The 27,611-nt window shown below is 41.5% G+C and overlaps 1 protein-coding gene across 1 annotated transcript in view; it reads left to right on the top strand.

The window, feature by feature from the left end:
* Positions 1-27,611, top strand: part of LOC306875381 (neurocan core protein-like) — a gene marked incomplete at both ends in the record, with an annotated part of 127,340 nt that overhangs the window by 83,245 nt on the left and 16,484 nt on the right. Inside the window, one exon of the mRNA XM_079425895.1 lies at positions 1,982-2,095. Coding sequence (XP_079282021.1) covers positions 1,982-2,095 — 114 coding nt within the window. The remainder of the gene's footprint in view (positions 1-1,981; positions 2,096-27,611) is intronic.

The raw sequence follows: 27,611 nt of genomic DNA on the forward strand, positions 1-27,611 counted from the left end.
TTTAGAGCTAAAAAATGTTATCGGTTCTTCTGCTTAATGCTAGAGGATCTTAAAAATGTTTGTTTAAAACTTGCTAAAAAATTTAATCTTTATATTTCTTCAGGGTTTTTTACAGTTTAGTAGCCACAGTATGTTTCTAATAGTAAAGTTTGATTATTTATTTAAGCCTATTTAATAGATTATATATATTTAATTATACTTATGCTAAATAAAATTTAACCTATAAATGCATGCATACATAAATTACTGTATTATTAAATCTGTTATTAAATCTCTCAAAACTAAGTTCATCTCCATTTATGTTTTTTTTAGTTATCATGAGATATTTAATTAGTTTTATTCTCAGATGTTATATATTTATATTATATTGTGTTGTTTAAATATTTAACTTAATATTTTGTTTCTATAACCACAAACTTTACAACTTTATTTATTTGTTTGCTAACATTTTTGTATATTTAATATATTTATATTTATACAAAAACTGTTATAAATATGTAAAAAAAAAAAAAACTTGCATACATAAATGCTATATTATCTCAAAACTAATTTCTTCTCTATTTATGTATTTATTATTTTGCTTTAGTTATTAAGTATATACTTCATATTTTTATTCTCATATGTTACATATTAATTATATTTATTATATTTTTGTGTTTATTTATTTAAAACATATGCTTAGATATTTAATTTAATATTTTCTTTCTGTAACCACAAACAACTTTATTTATTTTTGTTTGTTTAAGCATCTTTAGTATATTTTATATATTTAATTATATTTATACCAAAAACTAATAAATGCATACAAATTACATACATGAATGATATATTATAACTCAAAACAGTATTTCATGTCCATTTATGAATTTATTTTTGTTTCAGTTAGTTACTGTTTTCTTTAGTTATTTAGTTATTATTTTGTTATTATTTTTTATTGTATTCTAATGTTTATTATATGATGTTGTTTTTAAACTATGTATTGCATAGTAAATGTTAAATAAAATTTAAATAAATCTTTACATTTCTTTTTCTATGTTTTAGTTACCACAAATAGTACAGTAAATGTTATTTTTAAACAGTGGTTAATAGATGCATGTTGGAAATTGCATTTATGTTGGTAACCATAGCAACAGGAATCAGGATTAAGATCATAGTCGCATGAAAAATCACAACAAACATAAATACTGTAGTTATTTATGTTGTATTTTAGATCAGTAATATATCACATAAAACTAGTGTTTTTAAAATCTACAAGATACAGTACATGACATTTGGCTTAGGGCCACCAGCAACAATTTGAGTTGCACAAAATGAACCTCAACAGATTGGAGACTGGAGATTTCTAATAAAAAGATGATGCCCAAGTCATTATGTATTTTGCACGCTGCTTTTTCACAGTTAACTTTTATGGTGCATTAACTTGCAAAATGACATTACGAAATGTCAAGTTTACCATCACAGCTGTCATGCTGAAATATCTGGACATATGCCAGTGATGTTTATGTAAATGTGCTTTGTATGGTAACCTGGAAATTGATTTGAGTTATGCTAGTGTAAATCACACTACAAGTCATTGTTCTTTAAAAAAAAAAAAAGTTTTTGAAATAACATCTTGAAGAAAGGTTCAGGAAATACATTTTCAACACAAGCGGTTGACTAATTCCCCCCTGTGAACACAAAGATTTGATATTCCCAGCTGGTCCGAATTCTTTTTTGCACAAGTGTGTTTGTAAAAAGGGTCCAACTCATTATTATAGTGATTTCAGTCCTAGTACTGTAGTTCATTTCAGAAACGCCAGCAAGTCATTTTACCCCAGTAATTGGAAATATAGCAATGTTAGGACATGTTAGTTTGAAAATAGAAAAATCTCAACTTTCTGTCCTTTTTCTGTGGTACTTTCTCAGCTTTAATGAAAAGGTTAAAAAAAAGCAAATGCGTTTCTAAATTTCATAATCTCTCTGTCTCTGTTTGTTCTCCCAGATATTGATGATTGTCAGTCCAATCCATGTCAGAATGGAGGCACCTGCATTGATGAGATCAACTCTTTCGTATGCCTGTGTCTGCCCAGCTATGGTGGCGCAACCTGTGAGAAAGGTAATAAAATAACACATGCGCACTTACATGCAAATGATGAAATATATGGCATAAAAGATATTATGGATGTGGGGAAAGTTCCTGATCTGGTTATTATCTGGAATAAGCGGCACCTTTTTAAACAAATCTTAAACATTTTAATTTTAGTTTGTTTAGTTTGTTTTTTATGTGCATTTGTAATTTTTATTTCAGTTGTAGTTTGTCGTTTTAATACTTTAATTTAGTTTTTTAGTTGCCAAGGCAATTTTTTCCCTTATTTTGAAATATGAAGGGATGAATGGATGAATGCATGAAAGGATGAAGGGGTGAAGGGATGGATGGATGGATGAATGAATGAAGGGATGGATGTATGGAAGGATGGATGAATGAAAGGATGAAGGTATTGAGTGATGGATGGATGAAAGAAAAGATGAAGGGATTAATGGATGAATGAATGAAGGGATGAATGAAGGAATGGGTGGATGAATGAAGGGATGAATGGATGAATGAAGGAATGATGGGATGGATGGATGAAGAGATGATGGGATGAATGGATGGATAAATTAAGAGATGGTTGGATGAATGGATGGATGGATGGATGAATAAAGGGATGAATGGATGAAGGGATGATTGAATGAAGCGATAAAGGGATGGATGAATGAATGCATGGATTAAAGGTTAGATGGATGGATGGAAGTGATGCTAGTAAAAATTAGCATATAATTAGTACAAATTAGTACAGCTGTATAGGAAATTGGTTGCCATGGACAAAATTAGTTTAGCTCGGTGTGTCGACGGCAATATGTTTGTGTACATACTGTTGTGAACTGGGCCCATTTATATAGCGCCCACGCAGCTGATCACTACTATAGTGAGGAAAAATAAAACGCAAACATTTTCAAAGGAATAATTTTCTCTTAACAGGTGTGTCGAGTCCCCACACGGCGACTCGCCACCCAAAACGGCCTCTGTCACGCCTCTGAACACCCCGTTTAGCTCGGTGTGTCGACGGCAATGTGTTTGTGTACATACTGTTGTGAACTGGGCCCATTTATATAGTGCCCACACAGCCGATCACTACTATAGTGAGGAAAAATAAAACGCAAACATTTTCAAAGGAATAATTTTCTCTTAACAGGTGTGTCGAGTCCCCACATGGCGACTCTCCACCCAAATTAATTCCAACACCCTTGCCACACGGGCCGAGGCCTGGCAGGCCATCCCCGGAGTGTCACAGTGGGTTCTGGGGATTATAGAAAGAGGTTATCCACTTCAATTCGCTCATAGTTCCCCCAGCTCAGAGCGAATCAGGCTTCTACAGCCGTTATTTCCTCGTCCCCAAAAAGGATGGCGGCCTCCGGCCCATCCTCGATCTCAGACGTCTGAACCGCGCCCTCATGAGACGGCCATTCAGAATGACTACATTGAAGCAGATCCTCTCGCAAATTCGCCCAGAGGACTGGTTCTTTTTGATGGATCTGAAAGACGCTTATTTTCACATCCAGATAGCCCCCCATCACAGACGATTCTTGAAATTCGCCTTCGAGGGTGTGGCTTATCAATACACGGTCCTGCCCTTCGGGCTGGCTCTAGCTCCCCGCACTTTTACCAAGTGCATAGACACGGCTCTCTCCCCTCTGAGACAGATGGGAATCCATGTCCTGAATTACCTCGACGACTGGCTCATTCTGGCACAGTCAGAGGCAGAGCTGGTAGCACACAGGTCCCTCCTCCTCATTGGAGAACTTGGGACTCAGGATCAATTTAGCCAAGAGCTCCCTGTCCCCCAGCCAACGAACTTCGTTCCTGGGGACAGTTTTCAACCCCGCCCGCATGAAGGCGAAAGTCGCGCCAGATCGTGTTCTGGCCATACGGCAGCTCACGGCTTCCTTCAAGATTGGAGCCTCCTACCCACTCAAATCGTTTCAAAGAATGCTGGGCCTCAAGGCCTCCGCATCGCCAGTTCTTCGGTTGGGCCTTCTCAAGATGAGACCCCTTCAGTACTGGCTGAAACCTCTAATTCCGCCTCATGCGTGGCGTCATGGACGCATTCGTGTCAGGGTGAACCGGGCCTGCGTGTCAGCCCTGGTCCCCTGGAGGAACCTACGATGGTTCGAACAAGGCGTGACAATGGGTTTGGTTTACAGAAGGAAGGTTGTTACAACAGATGCTTCCTACACAGGTTGGGGAGCTCTGTGCAACGGCAAACCGACCTTCGGCTCCTGGACGAACGCAGAAGGACAAATGCACATCAACTGCCTCGAAATGGAAGCAGTATGTCGAGCTCTTCAGTTCTTCCTGCCAGTCCTGAAAGGTCACCACGTGCTAGTCCGCTCGGACAGCATGACGGTGGTGTCGTACATAAATCGCCAGGGTGGGCTCACCTCGAAACGCCTTTTCGAGATGGCAGAGCGCCTCTTACTATGGGCACATCTCAACTTGCGTTCACTGAGAGCAGCTCATGTGCCCGGCATTCTGAACCAAGGAGCAGACATGCTCTCTCGGAACAATTTCCCCTCAGAGGAGTGGATGCTCCACCCACATACGGTTCAAGAAATCTGGTGAATCTTTGGCAGGGAAGAGCGAGGACGCGTTGGCCCACGAATGGCCCAACCTCCTTTACGTTTTTCCCCCGATCGCTCTGATTCCTCAGGTAATCAGGCGGATCAGGGAATGCAAGCACAAGGTGCTTCTATTGGCCCCACTCTGGAAGAACCAGCTTTGGATCCCGGAGTTATCGCAGCTGCTAATAGCGGCTCCGTGGCCTATTCCCCTGAGGCGAGACCTCCTCTCCCAGGCGAACAGAACGATCTGGCACCCCCAGCCCAAGCTGTGGGACCTGCATCTATGGGCACTCGATGGGACTCTGTAGATCTCCCCGAGAATGTCCTGAGCACCATTGAACAGGCTAGAGCCCCGTCCATGAGACGCCTCTACGCCTCTAAATGGTCGGTTTTCTCCGCCTGGTGTCAAGCCCGCGGTAAAGACCCGACAACATGTGACATATCAGTGATATTGTCATATCTACAGGAGCTGTTGTATAAGGGCTGCGCCCCTTCCACGCTCAAAGTCTACGTGGCAGCTATAGCTGCTTCTCACGCTCCTATAGCCGGACAGTCGGTGGGCCGGAACAACTTGGTTGTCCGTTTTCTGAGGGGATCTCGGAGGCTCAATCCGCCCCGACCCCTCACAGTCCCTGCATGGGATCTGCCCACGGTCCGGAGAGCCCTTAAGGGCCCTCCTTTTGAGCCACTACAATCTGCAAGCTTAAAAACACTGTCGCTTAAAACCGCTCTGCTACTAGCGCTAGCATCGGTAAAGCGAGTAGGTGACTTGCAGGCTCTCTCTGTAAACCCTGCCTGTCTTGAGTTTGGGCCTAACGACTCTAAGGTCGTCCTAAAACCAAAACACGGCTATGTCCCTAAGGCGCTCTACACTCCGTTTAGAGCCCAGGTTATTACGCTCTCTGCGCTCCCCTCTTCTGAGGAGGACCAAGAGCTCAACCTTCTCTGCCCATTGAGAATGTACATCGAGCGTTCCACGTCATTTAGACAGACGGAACAACTCTTTGTCTGCTTTGGCGGCCGCACCAAGGGGTCTCCGGTCACAAAGCACAGAATATCTCGATGGTTAGCTGACGCTATCGCACTAGCATACTCCTCCCTGGGCCTCCAGAGCCCCATTGGAGTGAGAGCTCATTCCACGAGAGGTGTGGCCTCTTCTTGGGCGTGGTCTAGTGGTGTGCCTATGGCAGACATTTGTGCGGCGGCCGGCTGGGCCTCGCCGTCCACATTTGCCAGGTTCTATAGATTGGATGTCCCGGCCTTACAGGCTAGGTTTCTCTCTGCTTAGATGGCACACACCTGTCTTAAAGCGGTCCCCTCAGGCATTGCCTGATTCTCCAAGAACGCTCTTGCCCCATTCCTGGTGCTGAGGCTGTACTTATGACCGTTTAAACGATTTCTAGGCTGGACTGACCTCTGAAGAGTTCGGTCCTCATGCCTCCTGCAGGATGCTTCCTGCTCATAATTGGTCCCTCTGAGCCTTACTGCTCAAGGCCAGTTTTATGGTTGTCGTTTCTCTTCATGGCATGGCGGGATTGTATTTGTTCCCCATAGCGTCTAGCGACGCAGTACGAGTGTAGTATCGACAGGGAACGTACTCGGTTACTAACGTAACCTCGGTTCCCTTAGATACGGGAACGAGTACTGCGTACTATGCCATGCCATGCAGCTGCACGACTCAGGTCGTCGCTTCAGTCGAATTGGCCTGTTTTCCTATGGCGAAGCGCCCGCTTATATAGCCAGATGACCCCGCCCCTTCTGGCGGGCTCTGGCGGGCTTTGCCGCCATAGGCTCGTGCAGTACCACTGACGAGCCATTGGTTCGTTTTTTATTACTGCACGAACCAATGGCCGTGCAGTCACACTGCGTGATTGAAAAAGTCTTCAGTCCTCGGAGAAAAAGGAGTTTTTCCCCATAGCGTCTAGCGACGCAGTACTCGTTCCCGTATCTAAGGGAACCGAGGTTACGTTAGTAACCGAGTACGTTTTATTTCATTAAAAAAAGGGGGAAAAACTTTAAAGGGATAGTTCACCCCCAAAAAATTGTTTTGTTATGACTACTTAATACTTTCTCAGTTAACACAAAAATAGCATTAAATAATCTTTTGGGGGTATTTTCACAGCCAAATGTAATTTGTGATCATCGACTGATGATATATATATATATATATATATATATATATATATATATATATATATATATATATATATATATATATATATATATATATATATATATATTAGTGCTGTCAAACGGTTAATCGTGATTAATCACATCCAAAATAAAGGTTTTTGTTTACATAATGTGTGTGTGTTGTGTATATTTATTATGTATATATAAATACACACACATACACCATATATTTCTTAAATTGAACGGGACTAATAGATCGGTAGGGGTATTGATACTAATCCACCACGGGACTCGTGTAAAAAGTGCGACAGGAGACAGGGCACTCTTCAACTGTTTATCTGTATTTAACTGCTCACAGCAGATGGTACAACATTGCTGCAACTGGATCGGATATTGTACAACTTATGTTCACAAAGTGTTAAATGTGGTCTCTCTGAAATAAACAGAATAAAGTAAACATCAGTTTGCATCTGCTGAATGTAAATTACAAACATGTGAATAACAACCTGCTACTGATACATTATACATGAATCAACATGACGAGGAGAGGATTAACAGTAGCAAGCATACGCATTTGAATCACCATTTATCTTAAATATAACAACAACAGAAACGATATAATGTTCGATTGCACAAGATTAATATTTCAACACAACAATGAAATAAACATCATTGGCTTATAATCAGGAATGATTAAGTAAACTTACATTCAATCACGCACAATAACACCTAAAGAAATAACGGAGCACACGACTGGGAAAGTGAAAGTAAAGCGGATTAGCGGAAACCAACGTCAACTAACGGCATGCATTCATAATAAAAGTCCTTAATAAAGGTCCTTCCCTATAAAGATACATAGGGAATTTAGAACAGCCGCCCCCAGATTAGCATAGCTAATATGTCTAAAAGGAAATTCCCTAGTCGTTGGGGTCAGTGTCACCTCCATCCGGAAGTGCTGGAAGTCTGACAAGTTTGGCCACAGGTCGTAAGTATAGGCGATCATTGATCTGTACTTGAGCTGACCTAATGTGTCCGTCAGCGCTGGGGACCAGTTTGACAACTCGACCAACTGGCCATTGGGCTCTGGGAAGCTGTGGGTCGATTATCATGACCACTGTGTTTTCAGTTAGATCTGGCGTTACCCGCTGCCACTTCTGGCGAGTCTGAAGATCTGGGAGGTAATGTCTTGTGAAGTAAGACCAGAAGTGATCGACGATAGTCTGGGAATGACGCCAACGACGCCTGGACAAGGGCTCAGGGGTGTATATCACCTGGGGAAGTGAGGCGTCTCGCCGCCCCATGAGAAGCATATTGGGGGTAACCGGATCTAAGTCCGCCACGTCGGATGAAACGTATCCTAAGGGCTTGCTGTTCAGGATACCTTCTACTTCGATCAGTACAGTCTGCAGGACATCCTCAGGCACAGACTGGCTCCCGATTACTACTCGCAGTGCAGACTTTACTGATCGGATCTCCCTTTCCCATGCGCCTCCGAAGTGGGGTGCGGCGGGAGGATTCATCTTAAAGGTGATCTGGTAGCTAGCCAGCTGCTCCTGCAGTCTGGGCTCCATCTCCTTGAAAGCTTCTCTCAGTTCGGTTTCGGCTCCCCGAAAGTTAGTCCCCTGATCCGAAAAGATCTCAGACGGGGTTCCTCTACGTGCTATGAAGCGTCTTAATGCCAGTAAGAATGCATCGGTGTCGATGCTGTTGAGCAAGTCGAGGTGAACGCATCTGGTCGTCAGGCACTTGAAGATGACACCCCATCGTTTCTCCTGGCGACGGCCAATCTTGACCATGAAGGGCCCGAAGCAATCAACTCCGGTGGAGAAGAAGGGGGGTTTATATATTCGCAGACGAGCTGAGGGTAATTCAGCCATAATAGGTAGAGTCGGCTTAGCTCTCCACTTTTGGCACTCTACGCACTCTCTCTGGTGTCGTTTGATGGCCTGCCTGCCCTTTAGAACCCAGAAATGGCGACGTAGCTCTGCAAAGACCCTATCAGGTCCTGGATGGAGTAGACGCTCGTCAAAGTGCTTTATAATGAGTCTGGACACCTGATGGTGGGAATCTAGAACCACTGGATGTATCTCGGCTTCGCTGAAGCTATCCAATTGCCGTAGCCTACCTCCCACACGAATCAGGCTAAATTCGGTGTCGAACTCAGGCGCAAGCGTGTTTAGACGGCTGGCTGTGGGCATCTGGTTCCCTGACTTTAAAGCCTTGAACTCCTCTGGGAAGGAATCCTTTTGACATTGGCTCAAGATGAGCGCTTCCGCATGCTTGTAATCTAAGGATTCTTTATTCAGATCTTGGGCGGCCACCCCATAGAGAGACTGGTGGGTCGCGTCGACCAAGGCACTCCAAGAAGCGTACTGAGCTGAATCAAGCATGTCTAGATTGCGATGATCTGCAACTAATCCACAGAAGACAGCTTTCCTTGTCTCTGAGGTATCCTCTTGGGCCTCTCCAAGGGGCTTGGCTGGCCATCGGTCTGGTGGTTCGCGGAGGAATCCTGGGCCTCGAATCCACATGTCAGAGTTCGCCAGCTCCATGAGCGTCCTCCCTCTGGTAATGTCGTCCGCCGGGTTATTCGAAGAATCAACATACCGCCAAGAGTGGAGCTCGGTCAACTCTTGTATTTCCGCCACCCTCGTCCCGACGAACACCTTGTACCTACAGGACTCGGACTGGATCCAGGTGAGTACTGTAGTCGAGTCGGTCCATAACGTCACCGTCTCTATGGCAATGGTCAATTCCTGTTTGAGGAACTGTGCAAGCTGGGCGCTGGTCAGTGCTGCACACAGCTCGAGGCGTGGCATCGACAGCTGCCGCTTGGGGGCCACCCTAGAGCGAGCCATAACGAAGGCAGTGTGGATCTTACCCTGCTTCTCGGCACGGAGGTAAGCCACTGATCCATAAGCAACCTCCGAAGCATCACCGAAAACATGTAGGCTGAATCTTGATTCCTCCACATCAAAATCGACAGGAAGATAGCACCTAGGAAGTCGGAGCTTACAGAGACCAGGTAACTCCTTCTCCCACGTATTCCATTTCTCCAGCAGGTCTGCAGGAAGATTCGGATCGTCCCAATCCCTCGGTCTGGTCCAGAGCCTCTGGACAAGAACCTTGGCTCGGGTGGTGAAGGGAATGGAGAATCCTAAGGGATCATATTGCGTTGCTAAGACCTTATAGATATACCTCATGGTCGGATGATGCTCTGCTAATGCACGATGCCTGTAGCCCAGGCTGTCTTCTAGGCAGTGCCACATTAAGCCAAGAGCCGGCTCCAGCGGGTCCGAATGGTTTTGCTGTAACCACAGTTCGATATTCTCTGAACGGGCCTTAATTGGTAGGTGCTGGACAACGGAGGGGACATTCGTGGCCCACTGCCTGATCTCGAAGCCCCCAGAGGCTAAGAGATGCCTTATCTTGTCGATTAGTTGCTTGGCCTCCTCAACAGTGGGTAGGCTCTGTAGGCAGTTGTCCACGTAGAAGCTTCGCTCTATGGACTGCAACACATCCTCATTCCCGACCTGCTGGCAGCGAACGTGCATCTGCAGCGCAAAGGTAGCGCAGCAGGGGCTACAGGTCGTGCCGAAAGGCAAGACTTGCCATTCGTAGATGTCCGGTGGGTCCTGGCGGCGCATGTTCCTCCAAATGAACCTCAGAAGGGGTCTGTCCTCTGGTAGGAGTCTCACTTGGTGGAACATACCACGGATATCCCCACTAATGGCGACTGCATACTGCCGGAACCGGAGTAGGACTCCTAGCAGTGAGGCACCGAGGGTAGGACCTGGTAGCAACTGCTGGTTAAGGGAGACACCTTGGTATGCGAAGGAACAATTGAAAACAAGCCTGTATTTGCCGTTATGCTGCACGAGATGGTGTGGTATGAACCACGACTCCTCGTCTACGTGTTGGCCTTCTGGTAGTACCTTGACAACATACCCTGAATCAAGGAGCTTCTGTATTTCAGCGTCGTACACCTTAGCCCTCTCAGGGTCTCTGCTCAGGCGCTTCTCAGTATTCCTGAGGCTGGACAGAACGGATTCCATCGTCCCCTTCAGCGGTGGAGCGTCTGGAGCACGAAGGAGTGGAGTAGCATAGCGCCAGACTCCGTCAACGTCTACTCGTCGCGTCCTGGTCTCCAACATGTCTGCAGCCATCTGATCCTGTTTAGACCGAATTATCACTTTCTCGCTGCGAAATGGAAGGACATCAAGCTGCCAGAGTCGCTCGACATGTTGATAAATGGGGTCTCGTAGTGGTGTAAGAGAAGTGAACAAACACTGTGGGGAGGATACCTGATGTGGGAGCAATCCATCTGGTCCCTGGAGGACCCAACCAAGCTGCGTGCGTACAGCGACGGGTCCGCCCGCTGGTCCCAATCTGATGGGCTCCTTAGGGGTAATCAGAGTCGGATAATCGGACCCGATTAAAATTAGGGGTTGGACCCTATCGAAAGATGGAATGGGGATCCCTCTGAGATGGTGATAACATCGCTGGAGCCTCTTGACGGGGTAGGTTTGCTCGGTTAACGTGAGGAGAGGAGCGGTGAAAACACCCGTAAGACTGTGCTTCTCCTCTGGCCTTGACTGCGGGGAAAGCAGCAGGTCAATTGACTGCCCCTTCAGCTCTGTGATGTCATGTCGGATGGTGCGAAGGGCCATAATCTCCTCCCTTCCCTGAATTCCTAGCTGCTGGACTGCTGCAGGAAGGATGATACTCCGCTGAGCTCCATCGTCCAGGATAGCATAGGTCGAAACCGACCTCTTGCCTCTCCATAGCAGCACTGGAACTACTTTCAGGTACACACGTCCCGTCAAACTAGGAGAAGTAAAATATGCTCGCTCATGAGATGTTGTCAGCAGCACACTGTTAGGACCATCCTGGGCAATGGAATGCAGGACTCCGAGATGTATGTTACCACAGTCCTTGCAGGGCTTCCTCAACGTACATTCCTCCCATTTATGACTTGTGCGCCCACATTTCCAGCATCTTTTGCCATCCTTTACCCACTTTAGAATCTGATCAGGTGAGCACTCAGTGATTTTGTTACACTGTGACAGGTAATGCTCCTGACTCTTACAGAACAGACACAAACGTTTCAGTCTCCCAGCTGATGACTGAGCGTGAGTTGCACTGATACGGACAGACTGCCCTGTGCTAGCTTCTGTGTGCTGATCACTGCCATGATAGACGGCAGTGGATCGAATCTGCGGTTTAGGAACAGCTTGGCGATCCTTCCGTGAGATCTGTACTCTCTCAGTCTGATAGCGCTGCACCATCTTGGTCGATAAACGTTGCGCTTCCGCCTTAAACTTCAACCAGTCAGCAAGATCATGCAGGTTATATGGGTTAAGGCTGTCAGTGTGCAATCGGCCTCGCAACTGTAAGTGCTCTATAAAGCTGTCTCGGTAGTGTTTGGGCAATTTACTGAGTAATCTGTCAACATGCCCCGTACAGGAGAGCTCTCGCCCCTGTGGACCCTCGAGTGACATCAGCATACCGACTAGCAAGTCAACATTGAGTGCAAAACTCTGAAAGGCCTTCGCATCCCCAACTCTGATATCAGGTGAATTCAGCAGGGCTGCGATCTCGCTTTGTGCCAGTTGATGCGGCTGGCCATACTGACGTTGCAACGCTATCATCGCTGTCATATAGGGCGCAGGATGATGCCGGCAGGCTTGGGCAATCAATCTAGCTTCCTCCAGAACCAACTGCTCCATCAGTACTCTGTACTTATAGTGCTCAGTGAGCTCTGTGTGAGGATTGAGAAGATTATCCAGGGCCATCTTCAGGTCTGTAAACTCCCTCTCGCTGTCGTTCACGAGCTTAGGCAAGGCTGGCATAGGAACTGGTTGTAGTGGGGGTGTAGCAGGCCTAGGTTGGTAAACTGGAAGAGGAGGGGGTGGCTGGTGAACCACTAAAGGGTGATACCAAGGCTGCACAGGAGTGTGAACGGGAGGCCGAACCGGATAATGCCCATCATTCAATAGTGGAGGGCGATACGGGTCAGACGCAGCAAACGACTGCTGTGTAGATTGGCTTAGTGCGTGAGCCTGTAACTGATATACAGGGGGCACTAGGGGCCTGTATGTCGTAGTGGTCAAAGGCAGCTGCACTGATGTAACAGTATGTGGCAGTGATGAGGTCACCTGACATGCTGGATCTGCTGTGCTAAACAGAGCTGCCTGTTGTCGCGTTACCTGTGGAACAGATAAGGGGGGAACACCATGGTATGGCGAAATAGAACAATGTGCAGCAGGGGTGGTAGCTCGTGTCCCGTGCCACAAAGCTGACTGCTGAGAAACATCAATGTGGGTCGTCTGAGCGAGAAATGACTGGCCTAAAGGCGGAAGCGCTACAGATGAAACTGCAGTAGCCTTCGGTCTGACCACAGGTGGTGAAATAGCTCTGGCTAGTACATCTACCTGGAACGTGGGCGATGCAGCACCACTGCTGAATGAATCACACTCTGATGGGCTGTGATACCCTGGAGGAGCTACTGAAAATCTAGGAAGACTGGCAGATCTCTCAATATCCACCTGATGACTCACAGCGTAAACTTCTCCATACTGCACCAGCGATAGATCATCCATGGGCAGCTGCTCCACAGTCGAGACTGGCTCGGCCTGTCCACTGAGGTTCAACGGTGCTGCTGGAGAATCCATCCTTGATAGGTGGTACGAACTGTCGTGAGGCACAGGGTCTGGTATAAGAGACTTCGGCAAGGCTACATCATAAGCTTGCAGACGTGTGGAAAGCTGGCGTGCTCTCGTCTGTGTGCGAACAGCGTGCGTAGTATCCGGGGAATGAAGCTGGCTCTGTTGCTCCATATCACCGCAGTGAATATAGTATCCGGCTCGAAGGACCAAATGAACGGGACTAATAGATCGGTAGGGGTATTGATACTAATCCACCACGGGACTCGTGTAAAAAGTGCGACAGGAGACAGGGCACTCTTCAACTGTTTATCTGTATTTAACTGCTCACAGCAGATGGTACAACATTGCTGCAACTGGATCGGATATTGTACAACTTATGTTCACAAAGTGTTAAATGTGGTCTCTCTGAAATAAACAGAATAAAGTAAACATCAGTTTGCATCTGCTGAATGTAAATTACAAACATGTGAATAACAACCTGCTACTGATACATTATACATGAATCAACATGACGAGGAGAGGATTAACAGTAGCAAGCATACGCATTTGAATCACCATTTATCTTAAATATAACAACAACAGAAACGATATAATGTTCGATTGCACAAGATTAATATTTCAACACAACAATGAAATAAACATCATTGGCTTATAATCAGGAATGATTAAGTAAACTTACATTCAATCACGCACAATAACACCTAAAGAAATAACGGAGCACACGACTGGGAAAGTGAAAGTAAAGCGGATTAGCGGAAACCAACGTCAACTAACGGCATGCATTCATAATAAAAGTCCTTAATAAAGGTCCTTCCCTATAAAGATACATAGGGAATTTAGAACATAAATATTTACATGTATTTGCATGTGTATATTTATATTCATATAATTTATATCATGTATAAATTTATTTAATATATAAACGTAACATATTTTTCTTAAATATATACATGCATGTGTGTATTTATATACACATAATAAATATACACAGTACACACTCATATTGATGACATATTGATTCATCAGTAACTGAGTAAACCACAAATAAGTTCAGGTCCAGGCATTTACACTGATGGCAATAGGTGCAGATAGCCCAGGTGATTTCCTGTCAAACTAAACAAGCTGCACATGTACTGAGACGCAGCACATTTAATCCTGGTGTAATCCAAGCGGTGTCAGACCTCCGCAGCATGATCGCTTTCTCCAGCCTGAATGTGTTTGCTGTACCGTCCTATGGCCTTACAACCAAGCGTTCAGCTGCAGGGCAATGAAGCATGGGCGATCAATCCCGTCCGCGTTGTGCGAGAGAGAAAGTGAGTCAGAGAGGGAAATGGGAGTGAGAAAATAGAGGAAGCAGTGGGTGGAATGCGCTCGGACTTGCGATCGCTCTGGTGGAGCGAAACGCACCTTCACCCGAATCCTCCCCTCCCAATGCAGCCCCCAAAGACAGCGGAGGGGTGGGAGGGAAGCCCTCCCATCATACACACACTTTATGTCTTGTAAAGTGGGCCTGAAGGGTGGGAGCAGTAGACTGGAATGGATCCATGCCCGTGTCCATGTCCATGGTGGTGATGGGATGTTTTTGGTTGACCTATTACATTAATATGCAGGACTACTGTCAGTGTGTCTGTAGTCTTTGATTTATATTTTATTTTGTACTAGTGCTTTGTTAAATGCTTGATTCTGATTGGTCACAGTTTGTGGCAAAGGATTATAGAGCATAACATTTGGGGTCCAGAAGTAAAAATCTCAAGGATTTTCTTCCAGAAGAACTGATTTTTAATAATATTCTGATAGCCTAAAACGTTGCAGTAAATATTTTAATACCTTAATGAATATATATATATATATATTTTTTATACTTGCAATCAACAATTTTAAATCAATGTTTTTATGTTTTTGCAGTTTATAATTCAATTATTTAATTTTTAATTCTTCATGGAAAATAAATAAATATGCTAAAATTATTGTTTTTATTATTATTATACTTAAAATCAACCATTTTGGATCAATTGGTTTATGTTTTTACAGTTTTTAATTCAATTATATAATTTGCAATTCTTCATGGAAAATAAATATGTTTAATTTATTATTATTATTATTATTATTATTATTATTATTATTATTGTTGTTGTTGTTGTTGTTATTATTATATAACTATTATAAATTATTATATATAAAGTTTTTCTTTTTGGAAGTACAAATGCCATTCATTTTCTTCAGAAGAACTGACTTGTAATGAAAACCTAATATATTATTTTATATTGTAATATTCAAATAATAAATTGTGGAAATGCTTAATTTCTTTTATTAAAAATAATTAAATAAATAAATATTAATTTATAATTAATATCATTGTATGCAATACATTATACATAATACATTATTTTAATATGGCTTTTATTTCTATTATCAACAACTTTAAATTAGTAGTTTTATACAATAGTCAATTTTACAATATCATTTACAGTGCTTAATGGGGAATCTTTTTTTCTTTTTCTTTAAATCAACATTCTAAATCATTCTTTTTAGAACGAGTTGGTTTGGCTCTTATATTTTATGAATTCTTAAAGATTTTTTGTAATTGAAAATGAATAATTGGGGTGGAGAATGCGGGCACACACTAGATATATGTTAGGAATGTACTAACGCATATATTTTACAAATTTGCATGGTTGCATCACCACCTTGTCAAAATTTCTGTTCAACATGAATATGGTTATTATTTCTCACCTGGATTGGCATTTTTAAATTGCACCTTGAGAGCACCAATCTGGATGTTTTTGTGCGTGAACAGTGGTTAATGTACACCCGCACACACCCCTTCAATAAGAATGATCAAAGAGGTGCTGAAGCCCGTGTCAGGTTAATTTGTTTGCTCGCCCAGTCTCCGGTGTAATGTGATTCAAAGACTGTCTGTTCTCATCACAACCACATCAGTCCTTTGAAGTTCACCTGCCTCCACCAGAAACCTCCAGTTTCCATGGCGACCACTAGAGCTGTCAATACACCTACAACACCACCAAATCGGTTGGGTTCAGAGGCCAGCTGTTCGATACACGCCGTAATGTGTGTATCAACAGACCCACTAAGCCAATTAATCTGTTATGCTAATTGCAACTCTTACGGATGCTAAAATTGAGGTAAAAGCATTTCTAAACACATTAAACCATTGCATTAAAGCAGCAATCCCTAATGTATTTTTGTGGGAAAATAATCCTCAATTGTATTTAACATTGCTAAATTTCCATACACCACTGGCTCTGAGGAAATGTAGCTTTTAGCACCTGTAATTTTGTCTCAAAAGCTTCACTGCCAGTCGTTCCCGCTCAATCTACTCATGTCAGGTCTTGAAGAGCACATGTAGCTGGAAATTTCTGCTCAATTGGCTTTGTTAAAGTCGAGTAACCAAACAGAAGAAATTCATAAACATGCATGGCATGCTCCAAACGTCCTCTATTCTTCACGTGGACCAAATCATTTGCGAATTGAATAAAATGCTGATTAGTGTGTGACATGCTTAATTAATCCCAGTGCTGCAGAATGCACTTCAAAACGTATTTCATGCCACTTGCGTATGTTAATATCGCACGCTTGTTCGGTTCTATATAGTTTCTTTTGAAATCCCAATCCGTGACGCAAATATTTGTTAGGGGAGAGAATAGAAAGTGCCTTTGGATAAAGGTGCTGAGTCCCGAGCGAGGATGTAGAGACATTAATGCCGCCCGTGGCTCGCAAGTCACATTTCAAACCTCCTGCGAAAACTCCCGAGCTCCACACACACACAATTTCTGCATATATCTCTCCCTTCCCGCTCATAATTTAGTGAGTACGAGCAATTCCCACTGTATCTGCCTGACTGTGAAGTATTTGTTAAGTCATATGTGTGGGGAAGATTTATGAGCCGGAGTCATGCCTGATGCTTATTAAATTAGGCCCACCACAAAATCATTTTGTTGTCGTAGTCGGAGTTTGTCCTCGGTCTAGCTTAATGCCACAAACATCTCAGCGAATGTTGTTGTGTTTTTCAAACAGCTTTACTGTTATTACAATATAATAATTTCAGCGTTCACATCACACTTCCACCCAGGGTTGTTATTTGTTTGTTTGTTTCAGTGTGAAGGAGCAGTGACTTCACAGGCAACTTTTTACATTTATAAGACATTTTTTGTAAAATTTAAGGATTTCATTCTTTCATTCATTAGTTTGTTTGTTTATTAGAAAAAATATCTGTAAAGGTATACATAAATGTACAGTATAGATGTACATTTGAATATTGATGTGCTGTTTTCTTTATGTGACCCGTGATGGCAAAATGAGTCGGAATGTGCACGGTCTAATTTTGAGCTACAAGCAAAAAAGTTAAAAATCTGTTTTGGTAGAACTTGAGATTTTCACAAAATTTAGTTCATTAAGCCCTCTTCTAGCAATCCCAGTGCTCCAAATAGTACATAAAATTTTTAAATAATCTTTATTTTGTACATGAGAGGAGTATCTTTTTCTCTGCTCACTTCTGGATGACTGCTGCTGCTTCTCACCACAAGTTGTAGGTCTGTTGTTGCAAAACGCAGCATTCCAGCTTTACAATATCATTTACAATGTTAATCAAACAATAAAAGAATGTCTCAATGTTGTATATATATTTATAATATGGGGCTGTTGAATGCTTGAATCTGATTGGCTGACGAATGTTCTAAGGTGTGCAATTATTTTCAGGGAAACACACGGGGAAAGTAGTTCCAGGGACCGCATTACATGACCATATCACTTCGCCAAATTATTTGAGTTATTTCAAAGGTCCTTACAGCAAAAGAACCAAAACACACAACGACACTGGCCAAAAAAATAAATATAGTAAACAAAGGGATAAAAATTACCATGTCCACGTTTTTGCTACAAAATTATGTTTTTTTATGTAGGGAGTTTTTACGCTCTCTCTCCCTCACAGACAGTTTGCACACACGGTAACATAAGCGCTAATGTTGTTAGCGCTACTCTGATGAACTTTAATTTTCACTATAACTAGAGACATTGCTGCCGAACACTACTGAGAGATGCACAGACTCACAGATGTAACGTTAATCTCTCTCTCTCTCTCACAGTTAATAACTGTATTAACTGCATTAGTCTACTATCAACGGCTCAAGCCTCCGTTACTAGGTTTAAAATGACATTTTGGAATTAGCAACGGAGGCGTTGGATGAGATGCGGAAGAAATAATCCTACTCACGTTAGGTAGAAAAACCGGACGAATGCCTTGAAATATATCATCTGATCAATGTCTTGAGGTGTGGCACTGACAACTGTAGTATAAGCGGAACAATTGACTTTGGGCCGTTGAATTATTAGAAAATAAAATAATGCACGCTTCGCATTGTGGCCACATCACCACCTCAGGTGTGCATTATTTTTCATAATTCAACAGCCCGTCTTCAATTATTCCTTACACACACACACACACACACATATATATATATATATATATATATAAACCTGATTAATTATTCATGCCCCAGTGCATAATGGTAAACCAATATCAGAAAGGTTGAGTAGGTTTTTACGCTTTTATTTCTACAAGCTTGAATTGAGTACTAATATAGAATTTAGTTTGTTTTTTGTTTTATTTTGTTTTAATTATTGCCTGAACTAACTTTTTCAGAAACTTTTTTTTTTTTTTTTTTAGAAATTACATTTGTTTTTCTGTCTTATTTACTTCACCACATAATTTTTATCAGTGTACTTCATTTAATAAAGGTGATATACAAAATATAGTTTTGTTACCTCTGTAAGACTTTCTGTTAGACGGTGGTGAGTTCAATAGATGCATCTGAAAACCATCAGGTTTCACAGTTTGAAACCATCATGTAGTCTCAATCCATTCTTTCAGGCTGTAATTCTGGATTGGTCAATATTTATAATAAATATTTGACTGGTTATTTTTGTATCTGGCTGTGTTGACTCTTATTGAGGACAGAAAACACATATTTTGTAAGAAAACAGAAGCAGCAGGAGATTACACCCAGCATTCTACCTCTCAATATGAGATCAGTCTAAAATAATTAATCGATACAGCATATTTTGAAATTGGTATCCAGATATTTTTACTCCACATATCTGTGGCATTTTCCCATCAAGCTCTGATTAATTTCTGACCCTAAGTTTGCCTACCGGAGAAAATGACTATTGGAGCTTGCATGTTTGTAACAAGGTTAAACAATGCATCAGTCCGAATTTTCTTTTATCTTGAGAGAAGTTTTGTCAAGAGTAGCAGATTGATTGACAACTGAAAAAAGTGGTGGGCATGTTACATGCCGTCTAGTCTCAGCTGGAAGCAGGCAGACCTGAAAGTAATCAAGACAGACAGTGAGTTGTACCACTGAGGTCCTGCATCAACTAATATTGAGCACAGGCAAATTAATCACAGTCTTCTGGGTCTTTAGATAGTGTTTGCACTAATGAAGATTTCTTAATTATAACATCACATCAACAGGAGCGTGTGGTGAAGATTACTAAATATGGGTGGTTGAGCAAAGGTACAAATTGCTAGCTTGTCTTTTTTTTAATCAAAAAAAAACTTTTTTTTCTTTTTTTTCTTTATTTTAATTTTAAAATGCCATATACAAACTGCCGTGTGTGTGTGTGTGTGTGTATATATATATATATATTAGTGCTGTCAAAATTAGCGTGTTAATGCAAGCAATTAATTTTTTTCAGTTTCTAAATATAGAAATATTTAACGCAGTTAACGCAGGGACGGAGCTAGGGTCCCTGCAATCTGCAAAGCAATTATTGAAGTTTGGCACTAAAAGTGCACAGAATTCCTAAAACTTTGTTTGCAAATACATTTTGTTCTGTGAACGCCTCCCTGCAGCAAAGAGCACCTTGAATTTCCAGGCTGGGTGGTGATGGTTACTGGAGGTTTCGTCTGGATCACAGCAATGCTGGTCGTTTAGGGTTTCTGTGGGTCCATAAAATATCTTAAATAGGTTTTTCAAACTTTAAAGCTGTAAAACAAAAAAACTGCCCATGACATCCCAAAGGTCATCTTATGTTAATTAGGGTTGGCCACCCCACTCACAACCAACGTTTCCATATATGGAGAACAGGAAGTTGAAGTTGAATATTCCATATTTGGAAAATGGGATGTTGTAGGCGGGGTAACTAAAGCATGTTAATGAGGTTTAAGGTCATATTTAACTTCATAAGCAGTTCTCAGTTAGTTTGCTGTTTGAGAACAGTCTCAATGCTGTCTTTGTAGGGCAGGTTTTGAGTCATTCCAGAAAGTCATTTGTAGCACTTCTAGTAAGACTGGTATTTTTAGATTAAATTATTAACATTATCAAAATTGTTCTGCAGAGTTTTATGGCACAAGTTCACATTATTTCCACATTGGATTAAATAATGAACATTATCGAAGTTGTTCTGGAGAGTTTTATGGCACAGGTCCACATGCATACGCTACCTAATAATCTGTAGCGGACGCACTCAGGGGGGAGAATGAAATATTCATCAAGCTTCAATCTTCATGCATCAGAGAGCCACAGTGTGAGGATTTTTTTTTTTGTTTTAGGTTACCAATCAAGGCTGTGAGCCAGTGGAAATTGCTCCCTTCTGCTGGAGGAATATGAATGAATGCTGCGAAGTGCTGGTGTTAGTGAGGCAGCTGGAAAAAGAAGAAGACATTATAGGAAGACTTGGCTGCACTAGACTTGGCAACTTTCCTAGTCTTGTTTCAGCAAAACAATTGTTGAAGTTTGGCACTAAAAGTGCACCGAATTCCTAAAACTTTGTTTGCAAATACATTTTGTTCAGTAAACGCCTCCCTGCAGCAAAGAGCACCTTGACTTTCCAGGCTGGGTGGTGATGGTTACTGGAGGTTTAGTCTGGATCACAGCAATGCTGGTCGTTTAGGGTTCCTGTGGGTCCATAAAATATCTTAAATAGGTTTTTCAATCTTTAAAGCTGTAATTAAAAAAAAACTGCCCATGACATCCCAAAGGTCATCTTATGTTAATTATATTAAGTTTTAGTAAGGGTTGTGCACCATTCATCCTTGAATTGACATTGAAAGATATTCATACTGTATGAATTAGAAATTGTGAATTAAAAAAGCAAGATTTCTCAAGACCAACTGTGAATGTTTGGAAGAAAGTTTGACAAGACGATGGATGGATAGGTAGGTAGGTAGGTAGATAGATAGATAGATAGATAGATAGATAGATAGATAGATAGATAGATAGATAGATAGATAGATAGATAGATAGATAGATAGATAATAAATATAGCTAAACTTCCATAGCAAAATCTATGCTTATATGCATTTGAAAGTGTTGATGGGGAAAAAAGTCACTTTCTTGCTGTGCATCAACATTCTGTCAGCCGTGCAAATGAAAAGAGAAAGCAGAAGACTCAAGACGCAATTTGATCATTCCAAGAGACTGGAACCACACTGCGTACAAGCTTCTGGCTCCATTCCCAACTGTTGACGGTGTATTGTAATACAGTGGGAACACATCCAAATTGGTGCGCTTCAGCAGAGCCTGCCCTCTTGTCTCCAGTCGCAGGAAGAATAGAGATGCTGGAGGCATTACAAGTCACTGTTGGCATACCTTGGTACCCGGCCCGGAATGGGAATGGGTGGTTGTCACCGGTCCTCCACCTGAAAGCCATCGCCCCAAAGCCTAGTGGGAGTTGCAATGCTTTGAAGAAAGCAGCCCGACGGTGTTCAAAGCAGATGATATTGCTCACCGCAGGCTTTTCTTTCATATCCCATGCTCATTAAACCGGTCCTTCTGCAAATATTTGCAAAAAGAGACCCATGGAAGAGCAGCCAAGTGGAGTCCTTCATTTCTTTATTCTTTGAGAGGCTCAACTGGTAAATCATGACCCAGAAATGGCTTGCAGGTCTGATAGCACCTGCAAGTAGGACAAGAAAAACCAAATTTTTATCAGACAATTTAAACAAAATTTTGTCAACTTTCATAATAGAGAAAATGTTTTTCATATTTATTTTGCAGTGCAAAACAAAAAGCAAATCAACATAAAAAAGCAAAACAAAAATCAGAGCAAATGGAAAAACAATACAAAACAATAAAGCAAACTGAAAACCAAAATAAAACAAAAATCAAAACAAAACCAAACAAAAAGCAGAGCAAAACAAAACAAAGCAGAACAAAAGCAGAGCATAGCAAAACAGAAGCAAAGCAAAATGAAAAACAAAACAAAACAAAACAAAAATCTGAGCAAAGCAAAATAACAAAACAAAAAGCAAACCGTAAAACAAGCAAAACAAAAAGCAGAGCAAAGCAAAACGAAACAAATCAGAACAAAAGCAGAGTATAGCAAACAAATCAAATCTATTGAGAAACTAAACAACAAAATGAAAAACGAAAAATGAAAAACAAAAACATTAAGCAAAACAAAACAAAGCACAACAAAAGCAGAGCATAGCTAAACAAAACAAAAAGCATAGCAAAGTAAAACAACAAAACCAAAAGCAAAATGAAAAACAAAATGAAACAAAAAGCAAAACCAAACCAAACAAACAACAGAGCAAAACAAAGCTCAACAAAAGCAGAGCATAGCAAATAAAGCAAAATGGAAAATCAAAACAAAAAGCTGCACAAAACAAAATGAAAATCAAAATAAAACAAAAAGCAAAAGGAAAAAAAATAAACAGATCAAAGTGAAGCAAAAAGCATAACTATATATGTCATAAACTATATTAAATACAAGTTTTTGTCAGAGCTGTGTTACAGTGTGTAGTGTGACCTCTGTCTTCTCCACTGTCATGTTATTTTAAGGCAAAGAAAAAAGGCGATTAAAAAGTAAATACAAATATATTAATAAAAGACTCTTCTTCGAGAGGCTCGCTGGCTGTCTTGGCCACTTACAGTTTATCTGGAGGTCCTTTCGAGCGTGACATGCCGACGGTCGGCACGTTTTCCTGATTAATGCGTGGCAAGTGAATGAGCAGCAGTTAAAAATAAAAAGGGCAAGTGCTTCCAACTGAGTGATTGGGTCATTTATCCCCATCACAATGTGATATTTTAGTGCTGTGGTTTCGAGACCCCTGATGATGAAGTATTCGGGGGGTTGATTTTCAGGTGTCGCCATTTCGTGAAACACGTTTTTGCTCTTTGCAAGGCCGTAAACAAGCGTAAGTAGACATGAGAAGCGATAGTGAAGATTACTGTTTCGGCCACCTCATTCTATCTCGGATGATGTAGCCAAGATCATCCGAGAGCGAGGAGTAATAAGCGCACTTTCACAGATGTGAAAGTGATGGAACGAGAACAGAGGGTTGAGTGCTGGAACAAGGAGCGACAAACATGTTGCCATTTCTGTTCGTGTACAGACACTATCCATATCTCTGGCAGGGAGATGCATGCTTATGGCCTCGACGGTATGGGCTGTTGGCACACTTGATTTAAAGGGGCTGGTGTTTGTTAAAGCTGATGCGAGCCGAAAGCACTCTGGTTTCATGCACTCATGCTCACAGCTACAAGGTGCATCAGCTTGGTTTATCGAGAGCAATTACTGGCCGTCCGTGGGGAGCCCATTACAACACTTGGCTTTACGGCTCTGCAACTGGTGTAGGATCCATCCAGGATCTGATTTAGGATTTCCTAAAAATAAAAAAGGACATAAAATTTTAAGCACATGAAGTCATTTTTAAATGAAAAAATAAATAAAAACCTCGATAAATTAAAATTTGTTTTATTTTTACTTTTTATTTAATTTTTACCTATTTATAAGTGAAAGAAATTGTTTGAAAAAATAAGCAATGTTCTTTAGAGATCAAGGTTGTTACTGAATTTTGCATAGTTTATTTGTTTGTTTGTTTAGCTAGGTAATTTATGGCAAGAGCATTTTCAACACCGTATACCAACCAGGGTTTTGGTTTTAAGTTGTGACTGAATATATTGTATGTTTAGTGTCATGTTTTTAATTGTAAATTAAAAGCATATTTAAAAAAATTAAATAAATAGTAGTAATAATAATAATAATAATATTTTGTTTTGTTTTGTTTTGTTTTGTTTTGTTTTGCTTTGCTTTGCTTTGCTTTGCTTTGCTTTGCTTTGTTTTGGGTTTATTGTTTTGATAGTATCGTGCTCTCAGCAGCCAATTTTATTTATTGCATAAACTGTGGGGAAGTCGTGGCCTAATGGTTAGAGAGTCGGACTCGTAATCGAAAGGTTGCGGGTTCGAGTCCCCGGCCGGCAGGGATTGTAGGTGGGGGGAGTGAATGTACAGCGCTCTCTCCACCCTCAATACCCTTGAGCAAGGCACCGAACCCCCAATTGCTCCCCGGGCGCCGCAGCATGGCTGCCCACTGCTCCGGGTGTGTGTTCACGGTGTGTGTGTGTGTGTGTGTGTGCATTTGTTCACTACTCACTGCTGTGTGTGTGCACTTGGATGGGTTAAACGCAGAGCACCAATTTCGAGTATGGGTCACCATACTTGACAATACGTCACGACTTTACTTTTTTACTTGACTTTTTTTTTTATCCTCATTGCAACTGAACCTGTATTTGTTTGTTCATTTGTTTGGCTTTTTTTACCTTTAAATGACAGTGCAGTGGAAAAACAACAGGTCAAATATCTGTATAGTCTTTTTTGTTTTGTTTTTTGATCAGAACCTTTCACATCAAAATATATACAGTATGGGAATCAAAAATATATATGGGAACCATTTTAAAGTTGATAAACTTTTATTTTGCTGTCCTACCCATATCTATGATTACTGCATTATATTATTTGCATTTAGCATAGTTTTTTCTTATTATTCTTGGCCCACCAGTTTAGAACTATTGTTATATTAAACATTAGCTGTTTCCTTACAGATTAGCTAATGCTGTTCATCTTCCTTTGGGAAACGTGACGTGCGTTGTCTCTGTTCTAGCCTTCCAGCAGCAGTGAAAGAGCAGCCAGTCTGTTTTCTCCCTAAAGAACAGAAAGCAACTTGAATGCCAAAGCGTATGAGAGAGAATCGTGATGCATTTGTTCCAGGCAGTATTTTCTTTCAGGTTAAGCTGCAGGCTAGATCCCTCTGACGGGGCAGCCCTCAAAATTAAGCTCTGAATCTTTTGCGTTGGTGACCTTCAGGAAATGCAAAAATGTGGAAGTGGAGTTTACAAAACAAGTGTGTGTGTATATATATACACACACACACACACACACACATATATATATATATATATATATATACATACATATATATATATATATATACAATATATATATATATATATACATACATATATATACATACTATATATATATATATATATATATATACATTAGGGCCGGGACTTTAACGCGTTAATTTAGATTAATTAATTAAGCAAAAATAACGCGTTAAAATTTTTTTACGCATTTTAATCGCACTTATTTTTGCACCGCGGAACGTTTCTCACTGGATGAGTTTCGGCGGACCAATTATACTGGAGCACCAACTAGCGTTCAGAATTCCAAGAACGCAAAGAACGGACTTGTGTTCTCGTGGAGACCGGTCTTGCCAAGCTTCCTTGGAAGAACGAACTCGGAAGGACGCGAGAACACAGAACGCACACTTATGAGAATTGAGATGTACTGCATTCCTGCTTAACTGACTGCATAGTCTCAGCATAAGAAACGGCCAATGAACAATAAATATTACAAAATGTCATAACTTATTAAAACATTTCATACTATTATAGATATTACTTTCATATAATTGTATTGTTTTATTTTACAGCGTTATATGTTTTACTGTTAAGATTCATTTTAATATGCCAATAAAAATGCAGACTTTTTATGCAGGTCTTATAACTTTATTAAAATTAACCAAAACAAAGCGATAAATGTTTACTTTCAACTTGAAGAGCCGTTAAGTATTTGTGAGAGCGACTTTAAAGCTTACAGGCTTCCGTACACCGGCCACCCACAGCGTTTTCTGGGATTTCTAACGGCTCGATTCTCTCAAGTCTGCACTCCATGCATCCTCAGTTTCAAGAACATATCCGGGCACTTTCATGCATCCTCTATACTTGCGTTCTTGAGAATTGGAACTGAACTTCGACGGTTAATGATGACGTAGAACGAGAACACAAGGACGCAAGATCGCTGAAGAACGCATATTGAGAAACAGCCAAAAACAAACCACAGTGAACATGGACAAAGAAGCTGATGAGACCACTTTGGTTGGCCCTGTGGATGGGAAATTTAAAAATCCATATAAAAAAACTTACTTCTCACTGTTCTCAGGTCAAATATTTATATGCGATTAAAATGCGATTAATTTCGATTAATTAATTACAAAGCCTCTAATTAATTAGATACAATTTTTTAATCGAGTCCCGGCCCTAATATACATACAATATAAACATACAATATATACACACACACACACACACACACACACATATATATATATATATATATATACAATATATATGTACATATATACATACAATATAAACATACAATATACACACACACACACACACACACACACACATATATATATATATATATATATATACATACATATATATATATATATACATACATATATATATATATATACATACATATATATATATATATACATACAATATATATTATTGTATATATACATACATACATATATATATATATATATACCGTGACGAGTCAGCTGCCTCCCCCCTTTATTATCATCACCACCCCGTCCCGTATTCGCCACCCTTCACCGAGCTCCCGATGGGAGTGGATGTGTGAGAGAGGAGGGGCGCTGAATAGCCAGGGCTGGCGGCGTGTGATGAGGCGCACCTGATGTGAATAGAGCCTCATCACCGCCGCTGTTTAAATGCAGAGCGCGCCTCTCCTCGGGAGACCGGTCTCTTCCCCATGCATGCACGCTGGTGTCTTCGTGGGTCCAGGAAGGGAGTGTCGAGATCGGATGGAAAACCGCACCAGTGAGACGGCTGATGGGCCAGGATGCCGAGCCGTTGAATCCCCCGGAAGTGCCGCGGACAGAAGACAGACGAAGCCGCTGAAAAGAAGCCGCCGCCACTCGCGCCCCGGTCCCGAGAGGGGAGCGCGTGCGGCCACCGGACTCCGCCCCTTACCTGGACCCTTCCTTTCCGAACACTGCCCTCCTTCACAAACCCCGCAGCACGACGAGGACACCAGACCCCCTGTTTATTT

This window comes from Barbus barbus, assembly GCF_936440315.1.
Source record: "Barbus barbus genome assembly, chromosome: 9".
In the NCBI taxonomy this organism is placed as follows: domain Eukaryota; kingdom Metazoa; phylum Chordata; class Actinopteri; order Cypriniformes; family Cyprinidae; genus Barbus; species Barbus barbus.